The sequence below is a fragment of the Helicoverpa zea genome, chromosome 29, assembly GCF_022581195.2.
Source record: "Helicoverpa zea isolate HzStark_Cry1AcR chromosome 29, ilHelZeax1.1, whole genome shotgun sequence".
NCBI lineage: Eukaryota > Metazoa > Arthropoda > Insecta > Lepidoptera > Noctuidae > Helicoverpa > Helicoverpa zea.
The window spans coordinates 5,565,503-5,587,023 of record NC_061480.1 but is presented as its reverse complement, the minus strand read 5'-3'; the positions used below and the strand labels follow the sequence as shown (position 1 = coordinate 5,587,023).

At 37.6% G+C, this 21,521-nt stretch overlaps 2 protein-coding genes across 2 annotated transcripts in view; both read left to right on the top strand.

The window, feature by feature from the left end:
• LOC124643953 (protein phosphatase 1 regulatory subunit 3C) overlaps window positions 1-21,521 on the top strand; it is a 64,384-nt gene that overhangs the window by 4,218 nt on the left and 38,645 nt on the right. Inside the window, exon 3 of the mRNA XM_047183080.1 lies at window positions 16,875-16,935. The gene's annotated coding sequence lies outside the window, so the exon portion shown is untranslated. The remainder of the gene's footprint in view (window positions 1-16,874; window positions 16,936-21,521) is intronic.
• Window positions 253-2,855, top strand: LOC124643952 (MFS-type transporter clz9-like). Its single transcript, XM_047183079.1, has 2 exons — window positions 253-514; window positions 755-2,855. The coding sequence occupies exon 2, from the start codon at window positions 759-761 to the stop codon at window positions 2,598-2,600; it is 1,842 nt and encodes a 613-aa protein (XP_047039035.1). The 5' UTR covers window positions 253-514; window positions 755-758; the 3' UTR covers window positions 2,601-2,855.

The following is a 21,521-nucleotide window of genomic DNA, read 5'->3' as shown; positions in this document are numbered from 1 at the left end:
TATTGTAAGCACAGGTCGGAGGGTAAGGTATCCTGAGATAAATAAATAAAAATGGAATCTATAGAAAGTCGTATTAGTTACACATTTTAAAAGTCAAGAATGGCCGAACCATTAAAGCTGAAAATTAGAGGGGAGCTTAGACCCGGGAGAAGGACATAGGATTTTTCACCATCCGGGACGCGGGTGACCGCGGGGAGATGCTAGTAAATAATAAAATATGCATGCAAAAAGTCAAGATACCGTAAAATGAGGCTACTTTGCTCCATGAAGGTAAATATGCTCCAAATTTAAAAAAAGATTATTTCGATTAAATCTCTTAATATACGGAGATGTTTAAAAATTTTTGAACGCGTCCGATATATGTTTTATAAGATTGGCAACACTGAATAAGCACTTCCGGTTTTTGACATTTCTTTTCTTCGTTAGCAGCCATTAACAACAGACGAGCGATTCTTAAAAAAAAAAATAGTCTGCAAAATCCACCTTCATCGACGAATATACTCAGATATTTGAGGTAAGGAGAGTTTAATGTAAGTAGGTATGTAATTAGCTAACAATTTCAACTAATATTTAGAAAATATGTGCATTAATTTGGATTTCTAACCTCTTTTACTTTCTTGTGCCTACTTTGCGCCATGTTTGGGGATATTTTGCTCCTGGAGCAAAGTTACAATTGAAATTGCGTTTGAATACTTGCTAATAGTAACTGTCACATAGCTCATACTAAATTCAAATAGTTTTTTTTTTTTTATAGGAAAATGCCTCGGAATTATGTAAGGAAAATGCCTAAAAGAAATTATAAAAATTATTCACAAGAGGCTCTTCGAGATTGTCTAGCAGCAATAGAAAATAAAGAATTAACGCAAAGGAAGGCTAGTGAAATATATAGGATTCCACGAAGGACTATTATAAACCAAATTAGGCTCTTACGACGCAACGAAACACCAAGGCCGCCTGGAGCACCTACAACATTCACGGAGGAAGAAGAAAAAATTTTCGTATCGTGCATACAAAAATTGAGCGAGCATGGTTTTCCTCTTACAAGTTTCGATTTGCGTATTGTAATACAATCTTATCTGGACAAGATTGGGAGAAGAGTTCCCAAGTTTAAAAACAACTGCCCAGGCTTGGAATGGGTGTCGAGTTTTTTGAAAAGAAATGCTGAATTGTCACAGCGCCTCGCTGCTAATATAAAGCGCAGTAGAGCTGGCACTGATCGGGAAACTCTTTCAGATTATATTCAAAATTTAGCAGAGGTGTTAAAAGATGTTCCACCAGAAAATATTTGGAATTACGATGAGACGAATTTATGTGATGACCCTGGGCAAAAAAAGATTTTGACGAGAAGAGGCACCAAATACCCCGAAATTATAAGAGATACATCCAAAAGTTCTACATCGATCATGTTTGCTGGAAGTGCTGAAGGAGAATTACTTCCGCCATACGTCGTCTATAAATCTAAGCAGCTATGGAATACTTGGACAGAAAATGGGCCGAAAAATACTCGCTACAATTGTAGTCCTTCCGGATGGTTCGACATGAACATATTCAATGACTGGTTTTTCGCACTTGTACTGCCAAAGCTCAAAAAACAGGAAGGCCCTAAAGTCCTCATAGGCGACAATCTATCGTCACATATTTCGGTAGATGTTCTTAAAGCTTGCAAAGAAAATAACATACGGTTCGTGTGTCTTCCTCCGAACAGCACCCACTTGACGCAACCACTCGATGTCGCCTTCTTTCATCCAATGAAAGTTGCATGGCGGAAAATTCTAACGACATGGAAGCAGTGCGAACAAGGCATACGGGAAAAAACTGTTCAAAAGAGCAGTTTTCCAGTCTTACTTAAAAAACTTCTTGCGGATTTAGAAGAAAATAGAAAAGAAAACTTAAAATCCGGTTTCAGGAAATGTGGGATTTATCCGACCAATGCAAATGCCTTATTAGAGAGATTGCCTAAACCTGTTGATAAGACTGCGGCAGAAAATTCTTTTTTGGAAACACTTCAAGCCAAGAGAGTGGAATGGACTGGAGGCGTTAACCCGAAAAGACGACGAACGAAACTCAACATAGTTCCGGGAAGAAGTGTCACGGAGCTGATAGACAGTTCACTGGCGGACAAAGAAAACGAGGAGCCATGTCTTGAAATGGAAGCCCAGGCCTCGACTTCAGAACCTCGTCGTACAAGAATTCATAGCGACAGTACATATGCCGAGAGTGAAATATCTCTTCATGACTCTTCAAACGATGAAACAATGAATGATATGCTGGAGACAATGTCAGAAGAAGAGACAACCGTAGACAATGCCAGGGAAAGTTCTAAAACAAAAAAATTTAAACCACTCATAAAGGCCGAAGGAGAATATGTAGCTTTCACATACGAAGGGGAAGTCTTCCCAGGCATCATCACGAAAATCAATGATAAAGGACCGTACATATCCTCAATGAAAAGGTCTCTCAAATATTGGAAATGGCCAAAACCAAAGGATGAGATCCAATACACTTGGAATGAAGTTCTTGGATGTATATCTGCACCGAAGAAAATTGGTCGACGTGAATTTTATACTGTTCCTGATCTCGATCAAATTTGGGGGACCTAAGATCTCAATAATTATTAAAAATATGATTGTTCATCCTCATAAGTTTTTTTAGAAGGTATTTTTAGTTCTTTTTTTTCACGTTTCTAATGTCTAGCGTTAGAAATTCTTATTTTTATGTTATTTCTAAAAGTTTACATGTTTCTAGAGATTTATGTAGCCTTTGGTGGTTTTGATAGTTTATTAGACTTAAGAGAAAATGATTCTAAGACTGATTTATCTGAAAGTACAAATAAAAAATGTTCCTTATGTTGTTTATTTTGAGTTTTATTTCATTCAAACTACATCAGTATGACGAGAAAGACTCAAAAGTTGATGCATCGCTATTTATTTTTGGAGCAATTTAACAGCTGAGGCTGTTAACTTTGTCCCTGTTTCTTAAATGTGCCTGTTTTAGTACAAGTTAAATGTAGGAGCAATGTTTCCGAAAGGGTGGGTAACATTGCTCCACTTTTAAATAAAAAAAAATAAAATAAATAAATTAAATAATTATGTTTGTCATTTTAAATATTGGATCCAGAAGGATCAATGAGTCATGTAAAATTTTCTGAAAAGCCGTATCAAAGAGGTATTTTGCGTGAGTAACACATATTAAATTTTGGAGCAAAAACCGGAGCAAAGTAACCTCATTTTACGGTAAATTAAACCACAAAAGGCAATTACAGGCCGGTCGTTCTGACGAATCGCGCACGCTGTAGGTAAGTATGTGTATGTTTCACTGTCACGCTAAAACCGATTCTGACAAAATTTCGTACCATAGACAAGCGAGCTTTTAAGAGCGTTATCAGTTCTATTTAGTTAAGCCAACGTTTCTTTTAGCAAAATACGGATTACAGCCCTAAATGCCTTCACAGGGCTTATGACAAACCAATTTCTTTAAGGGCGACGTTCCACCGGTGTGCAGCTCTATGCGAATGTTTCTCAGTGCGTGAACACATGCTAGCTGTAGATTCTCGCCATAGCATACACAATCGCTCGCGAACAAATGTGCTCGAACCTTGCCATGGCTATTGCGCACACGATTACATACATATGGAGAGTTTTCATAAAATAATTTGTTTCCAAAAACGGCTACCAGTACCGTTTCGATACTCAAAATGTACGAAGAAAATACTACTACATGTGTAGCGTTAAATGGCGGACTTCAAAAGAGAAAACTTATTTGTCGGGAATTGTATAACTTGTACAGTCAACTTCAGGTCAGTGGTAACAGTTTTATAGGAAAATCGTACTTATTACTATTGAGTTAAGGTGCATGACAGTTACCACTAATGTGCAGTTTACTGTACTTACTTGTATTGTATCGATCGAGACATAAAAACACGTGCATTACACACAACATCGATTAAAAAGGTCAATTGGTTGAATTGCTGCACAACTGTATCGATAATAATTATAATCGGTATCTGTAAAGGTTTTATCAAACGTACTGAATTCTTGCTTAGCGTTACGTTGCATACAGAAAATGCTGTCTTTGCCAATAAATGACAGTTTGCAAATTCTCTATCTCTATCTGTTGAATTCTCTGTCACTATGAAACTTAACAGTGTAACATTATACACATCTGCTGCTTTATACGAAGTTTGCTGGAGATTCTGTTGCACCACTTCTTCCCAGCAAAAACACATAGGAAGTGGTGAAGGGTGGGCGTTTTAGGGGCCTGTCTCATGTAATTTGCCGTTCGAAAACTGGTGATTTATCAGCCTACTTTGAATAAACGCTTTTTGATTTGAAGTAATAGTACCCTTTTACCACAGCTATAAATAAACTGCATGAAATAGCTATAATAAAGAGGAAAAACTCAACTATTACAGGACCGATTAAAAAAAAATCTTTCACTATAGGAAATCTATACTCTTCCCGAGTAGGCTATATTTTATCCCTGTACAGGCAGTACCTACTTTCTTCGGGACGCGGCTGAAACTGCAGGGGACAGCTAGTTATTGATACGTATATAATGATAACGATAGATTACTTCAACGATAGTATAAAACAATAAGTCTGAACTGTTCGTTAACCTACTTACAATTGTTGTTAGAAACACGTGAGCTCTCACGTGTGGCAATGCATTCACGTGGTAAAGATTCAGTGAGATGGTCACAAACATAACTACAAACAATAGGGCTAGGTTTGAACCTTCGAAAATGACACCCGGTTCTCCTGTGTCCTGGGTAATTACTTCGCGTTCACAGACAAAGAGTAGCTTTAAGTCTTCCCGCATACGCCTCCTTCTGCGAAGTAGTCATGCTCGAGAAGGAGGAGGTGGAACGACAGAGAGTTCGCACCTCTCATCCCGGCCGCCGCGTTAGACCAGGTAGACACCACGGGCGTCGGGTGTCGCGAGATGACTCCCGGCCACCGTAGGCGTGGGTCTGTGAGCGGTGAGTTCGGGTGGCTCATCGTCCCTCTGTCTGCTTAGACGACAGACCCGTGTCGACGGCCCGCACTGTTCCACGCGCTCTTCAAAGAGATGTCATCAGCAACCCCAGCGGGGCCCAGTAGGGCCAAGGCCTGCGGGTTGTTCGAAAGAGATATCGCGGCCCTGGTACATAGAAGGCCTACGACGGATCACGACGGTTTTTAGTCAGTAAGAGTCTGACACTCCCTCACCGCTGCTAACCCATATTAGGAGGGATCATCAGATTTTTAACGTCGTTAAAAAAATTTTTATTTATTTATTTATTTATTTATTTATACGAATACGGTGACTTCATTTCAGAGTCAAATTTCACATAACTTTGCATTTCTGTTGTTAACCATTTGACTCCTTGCGCATTTGTTCGTACTTATATCTACTTGTATTGTCGATTTTTGAGAAGCTTTGCTTATTATACTCCGATTATTTTTATTCAGTTTAATTGTCTCGTCTAGTTATCGCATAGCGCGACTGCTATCGCGCGAGGTGTCGGTTGCGAATTTCGGATGGGGCTGAAATCGCTTCGTCTGATCGTCTGGCAGTTGGTGATTGATACCCGTGCATCAGATAGCACGTGAATGTCGATCCTGCCCCATATATCTGCGGTCATGTCGGATTGCCGTCCGATCGGGGTATGAGAGTGAAAGAATAGTGAGTGCACCTGTGTCTGCGCAAATGCTCGTGCACTATAATATTATTATGTCCTGCGCAGCTGGCTGATCTCCTTACACGAGCACAGCCGCCGTGGACGACAATCGGCCATGAGGACATTATCCATTTTCTGGAATTATATAAAACATGTGCTATTTTTTCACGCGTAACGATCACATGCCATTAAGTTATCGGCCATACGAATCGTGACTTTATACTGAAGTTACAGCTGTTTTAGCTACTTTATGTTAAGTACTAGTAACTTAGTATGTACGAACAATGGGCGGGACATTAATTAAAATGGCTCGCTTATCAGTAAATGCATTATATCGAAAGAGGTAGCTAATGTTCGTCTAAATTAGACAATTTTATTCTTGGTTCTTGGTGTTAGGTATTTGTTTTTTAGGGTTCTGTACCCAAAGGGTAAAACGGGACCCTATTGTTTTCGCTCCTCTGTCCGTCCGTCCGTCCGTCCGTCCATCCGTCTGTCACCAGGCTGTATCTCATTAACCGTGATAGTTAGAGAGCTGAAATCACAGATGATGTATTTCTGTTGCCGCTATAACAACAAATACTGAAAACTAGAATAAAATAAATATTTTGGATTTTTTTGCTAATTTTTGCTCTGGTACGGAACCCTTCGTGCGCGAGTCCGACTCGCACTTGGCCGGTTTTTATGAAATAAATGTTAAGCATACAGTTAATATTACATAGTTGTTGATGTGAATTGTGACATGTGATTTTTGTGTACGAGTGCGTTTTAAATTACTGTTTGCTAAAGCGAGTATACCAGAAGAATCATTTACGCACACCATACACACCAGTGGAATCTTGCCTTTAGGTATCTTTCCTTCTGAAGTTGATAACGTGAAATGTCTAAGAAAACCTTCTTATTCAAAATGTTTGTTTATAGGTGGTTGATTTCAGTAAGATAATTTTATTTTATGATAGCAGTAAATGAATTGAATAGATATATTTCATGAATTATAAATTCAACTAATCTATTTTAATATCTAGATCGTTGTTAGAAATACTAACAGCTTACACTAAACCCAAAAACCAAATATTAGCATATACGATACGTGTCCAAATAAAATATTAGTCTCACACAAACATAATGATAGAAAATTAAACAAAACAAAAAAAGAACAACTCATTTAAATATCGAATCGTATGTTTCTGCAAACTCGTGCGCATCACGCGGCGTAGCCGTGACCGATTCTATTTTCGAATTCTATAGAAGTTTATGTAGATTTTAATGCCATTCTTTTAACTAAAAAGTCATTGAACTGAATATTTTCCTCTCATGTTGTGTTTTGCTTAAGGCACGATAAACTGTAGGTCCTGTCTGTCATTTGAACATCTTTTCAGTCGCTACGGGTAGTCAGAAGCCAGTAAGTCTCACACCAGTCTTACCAAGGAGTATTGGGTTTCCCGGGTAATTGCGTTGAGAAGGTCACATAGGCAGACGCTCCTTGTAAGATACTGGTATTCAGCAGCATCGGTTAGACTGGAAGCCCCTAAAATAGTTTTGAAATGGCTCGGGAGATGATGAGTCTGTAGGTTTACAAAACTTGTAATCCCTAGTATTCGAGTTTTCTAAAATCCGTCTAACATTGTAAGAGAATTAGTACTGCAATGAAGCTTAGGGGCTGCCGTGTCCTCGCCTCAGCTGCGGTTCAAGCCATGGTCCGGGACGAGAGGGAATGTGATGCCGCATGGCGTCGCCTTCTTCTGCGAAGCAGTAATGCTAGAGAAGGTGGCAGCGGAGCCTTCGACTCTGAGATACCCTCTCATCTCACAATAACCTAAATAAAAAGGGTATGAATCTAGATAAATAACTGTTAAGCGTAAGTATAGAAGTCCTTTTTTTGTTGGGAAATTATCTAATAACCCTCCCGTTCTCGGAACTTGTACGTAAAAACCCTCAGCCCGGGTATGGAACTACTTACCTACAAGTTATATGCGTGCCATTCTTTCAACCAACAGACATAGCTCCAATCGTGTCAGCGTTTATATGTCAAGTTACTATCGACAATGTTTGACTTAACAAACTTGATTATACAAGTACAAGTAGCATTGTAATCACACTTTCACTTTATTGCGAACTCATATTTATTTATGAAGGAACTACTTCATGTGGTTTCATCATCATCATCATCATCGTCATCATATAGACTTTTTTATCGTCCCACTGCTGGGCTGCGGCCTCCTCTCACACGGAGAAGGATTGAACGTTAATCCCCCGCTCGATCAGTTCAGGTCGGTGATTTCAGACGTTATAGTGCAAGTCTCCTCGAGATGTTTTCCTTCACCTTCAAATGTTTTCCTTTAATTCAAGGTGTCCAAGATATACTTAGAAAGTATTATACTTAGAAAAGTTGCGTTGGTACTTACCTGAACTGGAATCGAACCCACACTCAAACTTGAGAGGTTGGTTCTTTACCTACTAGGTCACCACGACTTGAGACATGCGGTTTCAGTTGCCAGGAATCTTAACCAGGTAACTGCAATGTTTCCCACGGCAGAGTATATGCCTCTTCTTATACAAAGAAGGAAAGGACGTTAATCACCACGTGCAGTTTTTATGCTGTCATTCACCCCCCACTCGTTGGATGTCAGACGAAAAGATGTGTGGCACTGTGTTGCATACAAATGTTTCTTCTGGTGTACTTGCTTTAGCAAACAGTAGCAAATTGCGTGCGAACATTTCTAAAATGTCCGCGAAACTGCAACCGCCGTGCGCGAACAATTTTGGTGGAAACTCGCTATTAGAAAGTTATTTTCTACAGTATTAAAACATGGAAATTTGGACCCTGTGCCCATAACTAGTATGATAATCCCAAGGCGTTAAACTACATAATTATGTTAATCATTTTCAAATATCAATTCTTAGACAACAGTCTTTTATTTTCAATCTTACGCTTACACTGTTAAAGCTCATTTTTGATTGCAAATTGATATTGTATGATCTGCGCTGTGCGATAGAATTTAAATAAGAAATACATCTTATGACTACCCAATTAAGGTTGATTTTCAATTGACACGTACAATGGTGACATGGTCAAATGATTTTGACATCTAATGGCTAGTGAATAAGGTTGAGTTCCGATTGATTGTTTTTTTTTTTTGGTTAATTTATGCCAATAGCCCTTTTGTGAAGGGCGCATAAATCATATTTTCGGTGCCCATAAAGGCTAGGCGTGACTGTCAGCGATTCAGTAAAACAAATAGAGCTTATGTTAAGAAAAAAAAAAAAACACTTTGGTTCTGATTTTGAAGCCTAGAGCGGAAATGAAGTTTGTACCAGTAATATTTCATACTAGCTAGCTGTTCCCCGCAGTTCCGTCCATCAACTTCCCGCATCCGGATGAAAACCTGTTGAAAAATGAACTTGAAGTCCATTTCACTCACATTTATATTGATTGATCGAATTTGACCTCATAACGTCGTGCGAATTGACAATCATTGTTTTAATAAAATATGCTTATAAGAATAATATTCTGACAATGAGCTGTGATGGATTACTTTGTTTTCAAACTCTGAATCAATTTCATATTAATAATAATGGCGTCCAAGGCCGATTTCGGAGATCAGCCAGCTGCACAGGACATATTATAGTACCTACACAAGCATTTGCTTGGACACAGGTGCACTCACTATTTTTTCACTCTCATAGTCCGATGGGACGACAATCCGACACCGCACCGGAGAGGGGTCAGGCACATAACTGACATTAACATGCTCTACGATGCACAGGTGTACCAATCATCAACTTCCAGACTCCGAGCTGCTTTGTAAAATTCTCTAAAATCCTCAAAGCGATTTCGGCTCGACCCGGGGACCGAATACCATGTTTCCTCAAAAAGTATAGTTTGCGCCACGACCCTATTTTTTCCTTGTAGGTAATATTGAAGTCTATGCCATAGACACTAGCGCCGCGTCTATCAAACTTGAGTCATGGCGCTGTCTCTGTTTCCGCTTTCCGCTAATAGTATGACCTCGCCTTACAAAACCGCTGTTATAAGCACATCCGGTGTATTTATCTGTGGTATAGTAAGTTCAACTCAGTCGTGCGCGCGGCCCTATGTGTGGGTAACCCTTGTACATATACAGTGACTTTTTGTGCGTGACAAGAGGTACAGTCGGGTACAAATACAGTTATTTAGGGGTTGTATACGGCTGTTTAAAGTACAGTTATTACGTTATTTAGTTTATTTATTTATAATGATTCTGTATCGCTACTTGAAAAATCAAATGATGAATTTTCGGATTCGCTACTTTCACCAATGTTAATTATAAATTCTGACTCCATGTCAAAATGTCTATAGTATTCTTCTTTTTTCTTTTGTACATGTCGACAAGTATTACCCAACATCCCTTCATCAATTTGACTTAAACGTTCATTTATGAGTTTCATTATTTCCGTCTTATTTTGGTCGACATTATGCGAAGCAATATAATTTTTTAAAATTCCCCACACATTTTGTTTCCATTATTATACTAAATTATAGGTCTTTTACATTCTTAGTCCACACATTTATTTATTGTCCGCGTACCCCGAGCTAGAAAATATGTAAGGAGTATTTAATTCATCTTAGATATTTCACTTCATTTATTTCTTAGATACTGTCAATGTCAATTTGAAAAGCCGTATGAGAAAATAATGATAAACTGTAAAATGTAATAATAAAAAGCTTTGAATGTTGTTTCATTTTTTTGAAACGCTACCTGACTCCTTAAAACATTTTCTCCGTGAAGAACTAGACATTTTCGTAAACGACTGTACCCATAACAAAAAGCGATGAGAACACGTCATGCTCGGACGACGTCACTGTCACACGAATGAAAGTTGTATATTTACAAGCCGACGCACACATAGGGCCGCGCGCAAATCTGAGTTGAACTATCTATAATGCATTTAAATAATTATAAATAGTACTTCAATATCACTGTTATGTAGATAAATGATAGATGGTTTCTGTCGCTGCATAGTTTGTTAGCTTAAAGTCTCTTGTTAGTATGAATCTTGCTTAGGAAATTAGCATATTAGGGCAGAATCACTGGGGACATAATGATGGTTGAAAAGAACTCTATTTTTAGGGAAACTAATTAAATAGTTTCTAAATGGAAGCAACAACCTACATTTTCCGTGAAATTATTGCAAGGGTCAATCCTACAATAAAAAACTGGCTTTGCCATCGGTTTCCAACGGTTTCTTTACCAACTTTTCACGAACCCGAATAAAAAGTAGCCACCTCGAAAAATAGGATATCTAACACTGAATGAGTTTTTCAAAGTAGTTCAATCGTAAAAACAAATAAACTCTTCAGCTTTCAAATATTAAAGGACATCAAAAACATTAGTGTTTTTAATACAGAAAAATACTTTTCGATCTCAAAAATCTATGTTCCACCTCCATTCACGTGCATCTAGTAAATAGGGGTAACTGTAATGTGATTAGCCTGCATTTCTAGAAGCCGTACTCAATCCCAACGATTAGATTTAATTTAACAAACACCGTGCACGAGGGTTTATAAATAACTGAAGTGTGACTGTAGTGGCCCGTGGCTAACATTTATTGGTGTAGCCACAAGTTTCCGTAAACTATACGGCTGAAAGCTGACATTTAGGATGAAAAACAGATTTTCAAGCGTGAGTTTTATCTGCTGTCCACCACAAAACTACTGAACAGATATAAATAAAATACACGGATAATGTAATCCTAAGAAAGGCTACCTTTTTATCTATCATTGTAATTATTCCATCGAGACGAGGGAATTATAGGGAATAGCTTTATTTATTGGAATAAGTTACACGTACACACTTCCAGAAATCGCAATTATCAAAAAAATATATAAAAAAAAATTAATTAATAAAAATTAAATATAATTTTTAGCTTCATCAAGTTTTGTGATCCAACTCAAAACCTCATAGCAACAATAATAGCCATTTGTTAATACAAATATATCGTTGACACACGAGGACAAACCATTTGACTTGTCTCTCTCCGCAAGTGATAGCCAATAATTCACAATAAGTCTAATCAAACATCGATATATCGATACACAGTGACATCACTGTTGATCGATCAAGATCAATAAATGCTTGTTTGTATTGGATATCCGTTTAAGGAGGAAATTTACTGGATACTTAGAGCATTTAAGAGCATTTACTATATTAATATTCTATGTCCATCAGGATTGAGGAGCCAGTTTTTGTATCTTAATGAAATTTTGTACTTATTTAGTAGTAAGTTAAAAAGTATTGTAGGCTCAATCTTGGAATTTGTAGTATAATAGTTCAAAAGTTATATGAATACAAAGGTGGCTCCTCAATCTAAATATTTGGACTGAGGAGCCACGTTGGAACACAGAAAGTATACGATGTACATTCTTGAAAATTTTGTATGATTTAGTAGTAATTGAGCGCAATGCGTACTAAAAATTGAACTCCAGTACCTTTAATATTTAAGAAGATACAATACTTTTAATGTGGCACCTTAACCCATACGATGAAAGTGTGAATTCCCATGAATCGTAAGTGGCAAATTCAAATTACACCCCATAAACATTTAGTAGTAAGTGTGTCTGAATTTGTAGTACATAAACAAAGTAGTAAAATTGAGTGAATTTTGTAAAAATACGTATTTTAAGTGGCTCCTCAATCCTGACGTTTCTGAAACGAGAAAATGCTTGGGTTACCTGAAATCGGAATGGAATTAAAAAAATAAAGACACTAACATTTAGTATAAATTTCTACTAAATATACATGCACAAATGAAAATTGTATGTATTCAATATCTGATAAAAAATCATCTTTTCCATTTTCCTTAGGACGTCGCTAATAAATAAGGGTGACCATGTAATGTGAATAAAAATCAGGATAAATAGGTAGGGCGACAGATAAAGGCGAATATCTGTTTCATATGTAATGCTGTCATTATTAAAAAAAATGCGAAGTATCGAATTTATGGACAATGAAAATCAAGTAGTGGTAATCACTACGAAATACTAGGCAGTACGGTCGTAACATTTTAGCCTGCCCTAAGGGCAAAAAAAAAACCATTGCAGGCGCGTTTTTTGAATTTGGAACATTACATCGCTCCAGCAATGTTGAATGGCAAAGCAAGTTTATTAAATACTTTATTAAGTAAGGTTATTAAATACTTTTGTATTTAATAATATTTTGTCATTCACGAGGCGGAATAGCCATAAATGCGTTTGTCTACAGAGGTTTCATAAAAAATTGGCGTCAAAGCTAAGAACTACCTATTTATCCTGATTTTTATTCACATTACATGGTCACCCTTATTAGCGACGTCCTAAGGAAAATGGAAAAGATGATTTTTTATCAGATATTGAATACATACAATTTTCATTTGTGCATGTATATTTAGTAGAAATTTATACTAAATGTTAGTGTCTTTATTTTTTTAATTCCATTCCGATTTCAGGTAACCCAAGCATTTTCTCATTTCAGAAACGTCAGGATTGAGGAGCCACTTAAAATACGTATTTTTACAAAATTCACTCAATTTTACTACTTTGTTTATGTACTACAAATTCAGACACACTTACTACTAAATGTTTATGGGGTGTAATTTGAATTTGCCACTTACGATTCATGGGAATTCACACTTTCATCGTATGGGTTAAGGTGCCACATTAAAAGTATTGTATCTTCTTAAATATTAAAGGTACTGGAGTTCAATTTTTAGTACGCATTGCGCTCAATTACTACTAAATCATACAAAATTTTCAAGAATGTACATCGTATACTTTCTGTGTTCCAACGTGGCTCCTCAGTCCAAATATTTAGATTGAGGAGCCACCTTTGTGTTCATATAACTTTTGAACTATTATACTACAAATTCCAAGATTGAGCCTACAATACTTTTTAACGTACTACTAAATAAGTACAAAATTTCATGAAGATACAAAAACTGGCTCCTCAATCCTGATGGACATAATATTCTAGCTGATTTCCCGCGGTTTCGCCAGCGTCCCGTGAAAATTATTGACCCTACCGGGATAAAATACACATAGACTATTTTACTCAGGAAGAGTGTTGCTTGCTTGCCTACAGTGAAAGAATTTTCTAAATCGGTTCAGCAGTTTCGGAGCCTTTAGGGTACAAACAAAAAAATATAATTAAAAAACTAAAAAACACGCTAGTCATGTACCAATTTGTCATCAGAACTCAGAGCGTGAGCAAAATTTCATCCTAATCGAAGACCGCGAAGTGGGTCAAATTAAGATTCCAAGATTTTCTTACATAGGACATAGGTAGTTACAAGTGAAGCTTATATAGGCGTGTTAAAAAGTTTCCTCTTTAAGTATTATTTTATTATCATTACATTACATTTATTTATTATTTTATTATCTTACAAGACGTTTCAAGATACACACATGTATAAATACCTAACTAAACTGAACAGGGTAAAAAACTTTGACTTTGTATATTTATAAATATTGCAACGCCATCTATCGTAAGCGCTCACGAACTAAGTTCATTACCGTCGTGTAAACATAGATGGCGCCTGCGGTCGGTCGTCCCTGAGCTGTACGTTGCATATCGGATTATTGGCAGGAAGACTATCGTATAGCCTGCGGTTTTTGTGATTGTTTGTTTGTCAGATCACCTGATTAATGACTACTGTGGGTTGCTAGAAGGATACTTTTATTAATGAGTGAATTAGTCATAGAGTTTTATTGACTGGAAGCCGGCCTCGTCATAGGTGGAATAAGGCTAGGCCGATGATGAGTCTTAATGATTGTAACTGACTTATGTTCCTTCTTTCGACTGTCGATCCATTTAACCTGGGCAACCCGATACCTTTTTGAAAGACTTTCTGGCTTCTGACTACCCGTAACGACTGCCAAAGATGTACAAATGGCACCAATTTAAAGTGCCTTCCGAATATCAATCATGACATTACATAAATAGATGGTCACCCATCCAGGGACCGATTGCTTAACCTTATGATTGATAGACCCGTGCAGTTGTTATTTAGCCAGAGTTTATTGTTTATTTTTATCTTTCCCTATCTCTTGTCATTATGATATATTCTGTGTCGAATATATTCAGCTTGCAGACGAGGCCGGAAACTTGTCCTGATTTATAATGCGAAAGTCAATACTTTCACGAACCCTGATCTACATAATATGTATATTTGTCACAATACACTGTAAAACGGCTGGGAGTGTTCAATTAGGTCAAAGTCAAACGCTTTTAGGGTTCCGTTCGCAAAGGGTTTAATGGGACCTTATTACGAAGATTTTGCCATCCGTCTGACACCAGAGACTTGGCTGTCCATTTCTACACCTGTCACCAGGTTGTATCTTATCGTATCTTACATTAAACGCCTTCCTCTCTTCTAACTATTTTGTCCATCAGGGTCCATTTGTGACCATCATTTTTTATTTCCCACCTAAATGTACATTATGGAATGCAATTTATTGCACAGGTATGCGATATGATATCTCTTGACCCGTCATATTAAGACATAGTCAAAAATTATACATATGACGAATTTATGTTCTTCTAAATCTTCTATAACAACACATGAGTTCGTCTAGCACCTACCCGAGTTTTACTTCATGACACTCTAGCTGTCACAGAAATGAGCCCTAAGCGAAGACAGTATACTTGCTTGATTCTCTTTTATCTGGTGCGTGCTACTTCTTTCAGAAAGCGCCTGAAACCGCTTGAAGAATCTACTATGAAAAATCAAAAGTTTTCCCCCACATTTTCTTTCAAAGAATCACACATTACATTTATAGAAGCGACAAAAATACATTGACTTATATCATCGGTTCCCACCAAAATGTCGTCATCAAAATGGCCGCCCGCCGCCATTAAATGCGTACGTCATAACATTAGGAATCTCAACTGTTTCTCTTTGATAATAATGCGTAATTTGTGTCTAAATATAAATGAAGTTACAATTTTGGGTGTGACTTTGGCTTAAATATAGGATGGTGAGATGATTCGTAGGTGTTTTCTTAGTAATAAAGCAAAAAAGAAAACTGTCTTTTCGAATATAGGTATTGTGCTGTGTTGTGTCTAAGCTTTTCAAGGCGCGATTCCACCAGTGTGTATCATGTGTGGCAGTGTGACGCACAAAAATATTTCTTCTGGTTTACAACTCTAGTAACAAATTGCGTGCGAACATTTCCAACATATTATCTGCGAAACTGCATTATTTGTCCGCGAACTTTGCGGTCCTGCGCCTGATCTCTCTCGGGTAGTGTCGGACTGTTGTCCCATCGGACTATGTGAGAGAAAGGAATAGTGAGTGCACCTATGTCCAAGCAAATGTGCGTGCACTACAATATGATTTGGGTAATCTTCGAGAACAATTGCCATGGCCGAGAATCATTTTGGACGCCATTAAACCTCATCTTTCCTAACCTCCATGCCAGTTCAGGGTCACAACCATTGTTTAATTTATGAAGATAAGGCGCCAACAATATTTATTTAAACATTATCTGTTGCAAAGGTTAAAGAAAGTTATCGATACGAGTTTTAAATATGTTAATTGCTTGTACTTTAGTTATGTTTAATTGTAATCTTGCAGTGAATGAGGGTTAATGTGGACTAATAATAACAAATACTTACTTTACTTTGCTTTAATTAAAGCGCCGAGCTATTGTGAGCAAGGTGATGAGCATGAATGTGGATGCTGTGGAAGGAGACGAGTGACCACCAAAGAAAAGATGGATGGACTGTGTGAAGGTCGACATGGTTAGAAATAATGTTACATACTTGTGAGATGACGGCAGACAGAAGAGTATGGAAGAAGAAAACATGCAGTGCTGGCCACAAATAAAATTGGGATAAAATGATGAGCTGTTTACGTCGTCACATGCTGAAAAAGTTCCATTTCTGGACTGCTGCCTCCCGCAAGCTAGGGGGATTTGCCCATACTTACTCACCGCGCCGGGCATGCATGTCGGTGAGCGCAGTGCGGGATAGTTTAGCTTCGGAAATGCTGCTGCCCATCTCCGACCAAGGCTTTTAATATTTCACTTGGTGCTGTGTATAGTATAGGGCTCACTAATCTTGGTCTAGGTCATAGATCTAAAGCTAGCTGTGTAAAACGGAGCTACTTCCCGCTCCAGGTTAAAGTGTACCTATCCTGTATGTTATTCTGATGAAGCTATCTTAAATAGCGAGGATTTTAATATATTTTTCTTTTGTTTTAGATATTACATGAGTGAAGAAGAAGAGCTCAAGATTAACAAAAGAGATTACTGTTCTATACCGGTAAGTACCTTTGTTTGTTTTTCATATCGAACCTTACTTTGATTGTAACTGTATATTCAGGGTGCAAGTTTTCATAACACACACACACAAATACAACATCGAAACTACAGAGTAATTAAGCTCTTGATTATGAAATTGCTGAATAAAGGTCCAAGGAAAAATTGATTATTTTTAAAATATTTATGAGTTTCTTAACTAAAGCTTGAAGGAAGACAGTACTTTCTGAGAAGATAGTGGACACATTATTGAATCAGGCTTTACTTTGCGGAAAGCCATGACATAAAATGTTAGGAAAAATCGACATAACATATTCTTCCTAACTTTTGAAGATACTGGATTCCAAGGATTTAGTAAAGGTGGAGACATCTTGAGGACACACCTACACTTTAAAGCCTGGAATCGCCGATGTGCCTTGAGTATCCTTCAATCCTTCTCTGTGTGAGACAATATAAAAGCCGATGATTAACGTTAAAAGACCCTTGACTCACCCAAACCTAGACAAGTCTAGACTAATATTCTACTACAAATCAAAATCTATTTTAAGAACACCCTTATCTTTCTCACCATACTCTATTAAGCAATTATTGACCTTAAACCTACAGGGATATGTATCAAATTTGTTTGTGAATGCAGTCACGTGTTATATGCACGTGCGTTTCTGGATGCAACTGTTTATGTATTTGATGATAAGTGAGCGCTTTCTAGAAAAGTCTGTGGACGCTGTGAGGGGCGGATTTTAATAACTGGAGCTAGATTTTAATAAACTGGATAAAAAGTAGTTAGAACAAATTTCAAAGAAAGAGGTTACCTTTTTGACCTGTGTGTGTATTTGTCCGCGAATGTCTCGTGTTCGGCTGAACGGGGCCTATGCTTTGCGATGTTAAACGCTAAGTATCTCGTTCGATTAGACCACGGCACTGGAAATAGTATAAAAGCTTATTCCAAAAATATTATGTAGAAAGAACCAACTTTCAAAAAAAAGAGGGAAAAATAAAACTGAATCGTTTTGGTAGCTTCTGTCTTGTAGTTGGTGCTGTTTTTTTGCCACTGACTTCTTTCTCTATTAAGGCAAGGATCCAATAATGTGCAGCACTGTAACGCGCACAAATGTTTCTTCTGGTCTACTCGCTCTAGCAAACAGTAACATATTGTGTGCGAACATTTCTATAATGTCCACGAAGTTGTGCGCGAACAGGCTAGCCTGTTGACTAAGGCTGACCAAGACAGAGCAGTCATTTGTTTAAAACGTTTATCAAAAATAAATTATTGTACCTATCTCTACATATATTTGGTCTAAAATCTTCACCTCTATACGTCCAATAGATAGTAGGAATCTATCTGAAAGTCACACGTGTTGCTTTTTATATAATTCGCGATAAAAAAAGAGGATAATAACAGATAATTTAAGCAATGTATGACTAGATAGAACTATTTACTTTTATATCATTAATATTCTGTCATCATCTGCCTAGTCTTTTCTTAAGCTACGTTGAGTCACCATGTGCAGCTGAATACCAATGTTTTACATGGAGCGACTGTCTATTTGACCTCTTCAACCCATGTTCTTGATCAATCTGCGTATCTACATACATCCACAAATTTTCACGTCTCGTCTCAACTGAATTTCATCGTGAAGGTTTCGGCTTACAATACAATTCGATGCACTGTTACGAGTATAATAAGCATCAAATACTTTATCGGATTACATTTGAATTGTAAGAACTGTCGGATTAGGGTATCAAAAATTACTTAGAAGAATATTATGACTGTAAACGATAAGATCACGCCTCATCAAGATCACGTATCTTCGAATGATACCTTAGGTAAAGCATCAGAAAACCAATCATATTTGAAGTCCACGCTTCCACGGGGCTGCGGGATTGTTCGCGCGAGTTACCGCGGCCCTGGTACATAAAAGGCCTACGACGGGACACGACGGTTTTTAGTCAGTAAGAGTCTGACACTCCCTCACCGCTGCTAACCCACAGCGGGAGGGGTCATTTGATGATTTTTGACGTCGTTAAAAAAAAGTCCACGCTTTCAGTCGATGTCGAACTCCCGCCCACAATGATGCAATAACCATGTATAAATATTTTGACACATGTCACCTGAGTCTATCAAGTTTTGAAGTGTTATTTATAACTATAGTTCGGCCATTCAGAGAATGCGTTCCTGACACGTCGCGATTGAACTGACGACGTAACTTTGCAATGGCGTTGCAGTTACGATAAAAATATTTTTGCTGGTTGTTTACCGTTTTAACAATTGAGGAGCATTAAAACAACATTATTATATCAATAATCAATGAATGTAGTTACGTCGTCAGTTCAATCGCGACGTGTCAGGAACGCATTCTCTGAATGGCCGAACTATAACTTGACCCCAATGGCTTCCTTGTAACAAATTGTGTAACACTGGTCCGTCGCGTGTCAGGCTCATGGCAGTATTCGGGCATGCGCACTTACGGTAAAAGTTGAGTAGGTACATACTGTTTGTAATAATGGAACTTTGGACTTATTATATTTTTGGATAGCTCATCAATAAAATTGATTTGAAGATTTTTTCTATTTAAATCGCCTGCTCTAAGACAACAGTTAAGATTTGATTTCAAAAAAGTACAGTCTCTAAAAATTACTGCCTAAGTATTTTTATTAACTTAGGGAAATACTTTCTGCTGCATTCGGATAAATTATAGTTTATTCTGATGGGTGAACTGTAGAAATGTTATCAAAATCAATTCAGGTGTTTACGTGTAAGTTACAATTTTAGGAGTATGATTTTTTTTTATTTAATTTATATGACCGCTTTTATAATTAATAGGTATTGGTATGGAACCCTTTGGGAGGGAGCCAACGCACACTTTTCCTATTACGCCTTAATGATGTCTATAATTCGTCTAACATGTATTCGCCTTAACAACGTGTTTATTACGTTTTCATTTACTACGGGAAAATACATAAATTCTATTATTAGCTAAGATCACGATAGATAACCCTTTCTCTAGTAAATAATTCACAATAGAGATAACATTACATATGGACTGAAAACTATTACTTATCATAACGCTCGTTTTTATCTGTAGGGGTGGTCTGAGAAATAGTGATAAGGGGATATAGATCCACACACACACACTCTCATTCTACCTAAAGACTGCTAATCCATCCGATGCGAATTCCATGCGATGCGACGCTTTTAGCATTTTCGAAGCTGAAAAATATCTCACATTGCGCTCACCAACACGCATATGGGCAATACGGAGAGGCAGCAGTTTAACAGTGGACCATTTTTAGGCGCTCCACCAACTGCGCCGTGCACGGTGGTCGATAAAATTCGCTCGCCTTTCGCAGGGATTTGTGAAAAGATTTTGAGTCGGGAAGATTGTTGGTGACAATCAAAGCATACACTAAATGGATCATAAACGAGTTTGTTCATTTTAAATGTATGGGAATTGGTCTTCTTTTCGGTGACTATAAAATCCTATGTGCGCTGAAATTGGCGTGAACTGACCTACGCTATTACAGTTCGTTCAATTTTATCTCACGATATGAGAGTTCGCGCGAATTTGTTGCGGTCGCATCAATTTCACTAGACGTACGTGCGTTTAGTCACGTAGGTTATTTCTACAGGTATGGACAGTTTGTTGTTTCACATTTCGCATCGCTTCACATTGTCAATGTAGTGCGCACAATCATATTCATCGTTCTTCTGCCCTTGCGTATGCTGTATTACATTACAGCCTTTTTATCGTCCCGCTGCTGGGCACAGGCCTCCTCTCACAAGGAAAAGGATTGAGCATTAATCCCTTCTGTCCTTATCCCAAGTTTATTTGGTGGTCTGTGCAGCATGTCTTCTTATCCATAAATAAAGATCCTATTATGTCGGCTTTGGGACAGTCAGATTTGATGTTTATTTTATCAGGCTAATCGCAAAATTACAAGCCTTAGGCAAAAAGAACAAGTACCTACTTAGTTTCTTATTAAAGGAGACACTTATTTTGAAGCCATAATGCAACCAACCCTTTAGGGTTTAACTGATGCCTGTCAAAGAAAAATAAATGTACATGCACACATACTCAAAAACAGTCGGGTAAATAAGCTCCTTCGCGCTCCAAAACAGAACTCAAACCTCACTGGAATTACCAAAATAAAACACCAACCCACTAATTAGTTAATCTGACAATTAAATGTTCTGACCTTTCTGACATTCTGGGCCGCGATTCTCCTAATTTTACTTAAGCGTCATACGATTCACGTTCGACTCGATTCGACTGAGATCCGATCCCGACTCGATTACGATTGAAGGGTATGTGGCATTCCGCTATTTTTTCTTTGAAATAAACGTTTTTATCCTTTTCTGTCATTCAATAATGAATCATTTTGTCTGCAAATGAACTACGATTGCAAAATAATTGTACAGCAAACTACCGTATGGACCAAAATCACCAAAATAGCAGACCAATCGCACACCAATCAAATGTCAATCGAATACGATTGGTCTTTTATTAGTAGCAGAATGCCCGATATGGTTAAAACTGCTATTGCGATTCGATTTCTACTCGATTTTGACATTATTAACTTAGGAGAATC

Excerpts from the sequence above, each read along its gene's own strand:
- LOC124643952 (XM_047183079.1), top strand. The coding sequence starts at position 759 with ATGCCTCGGAATTATGTAAGGAAAATGCCTAAAAGAAATTATAAAAAT.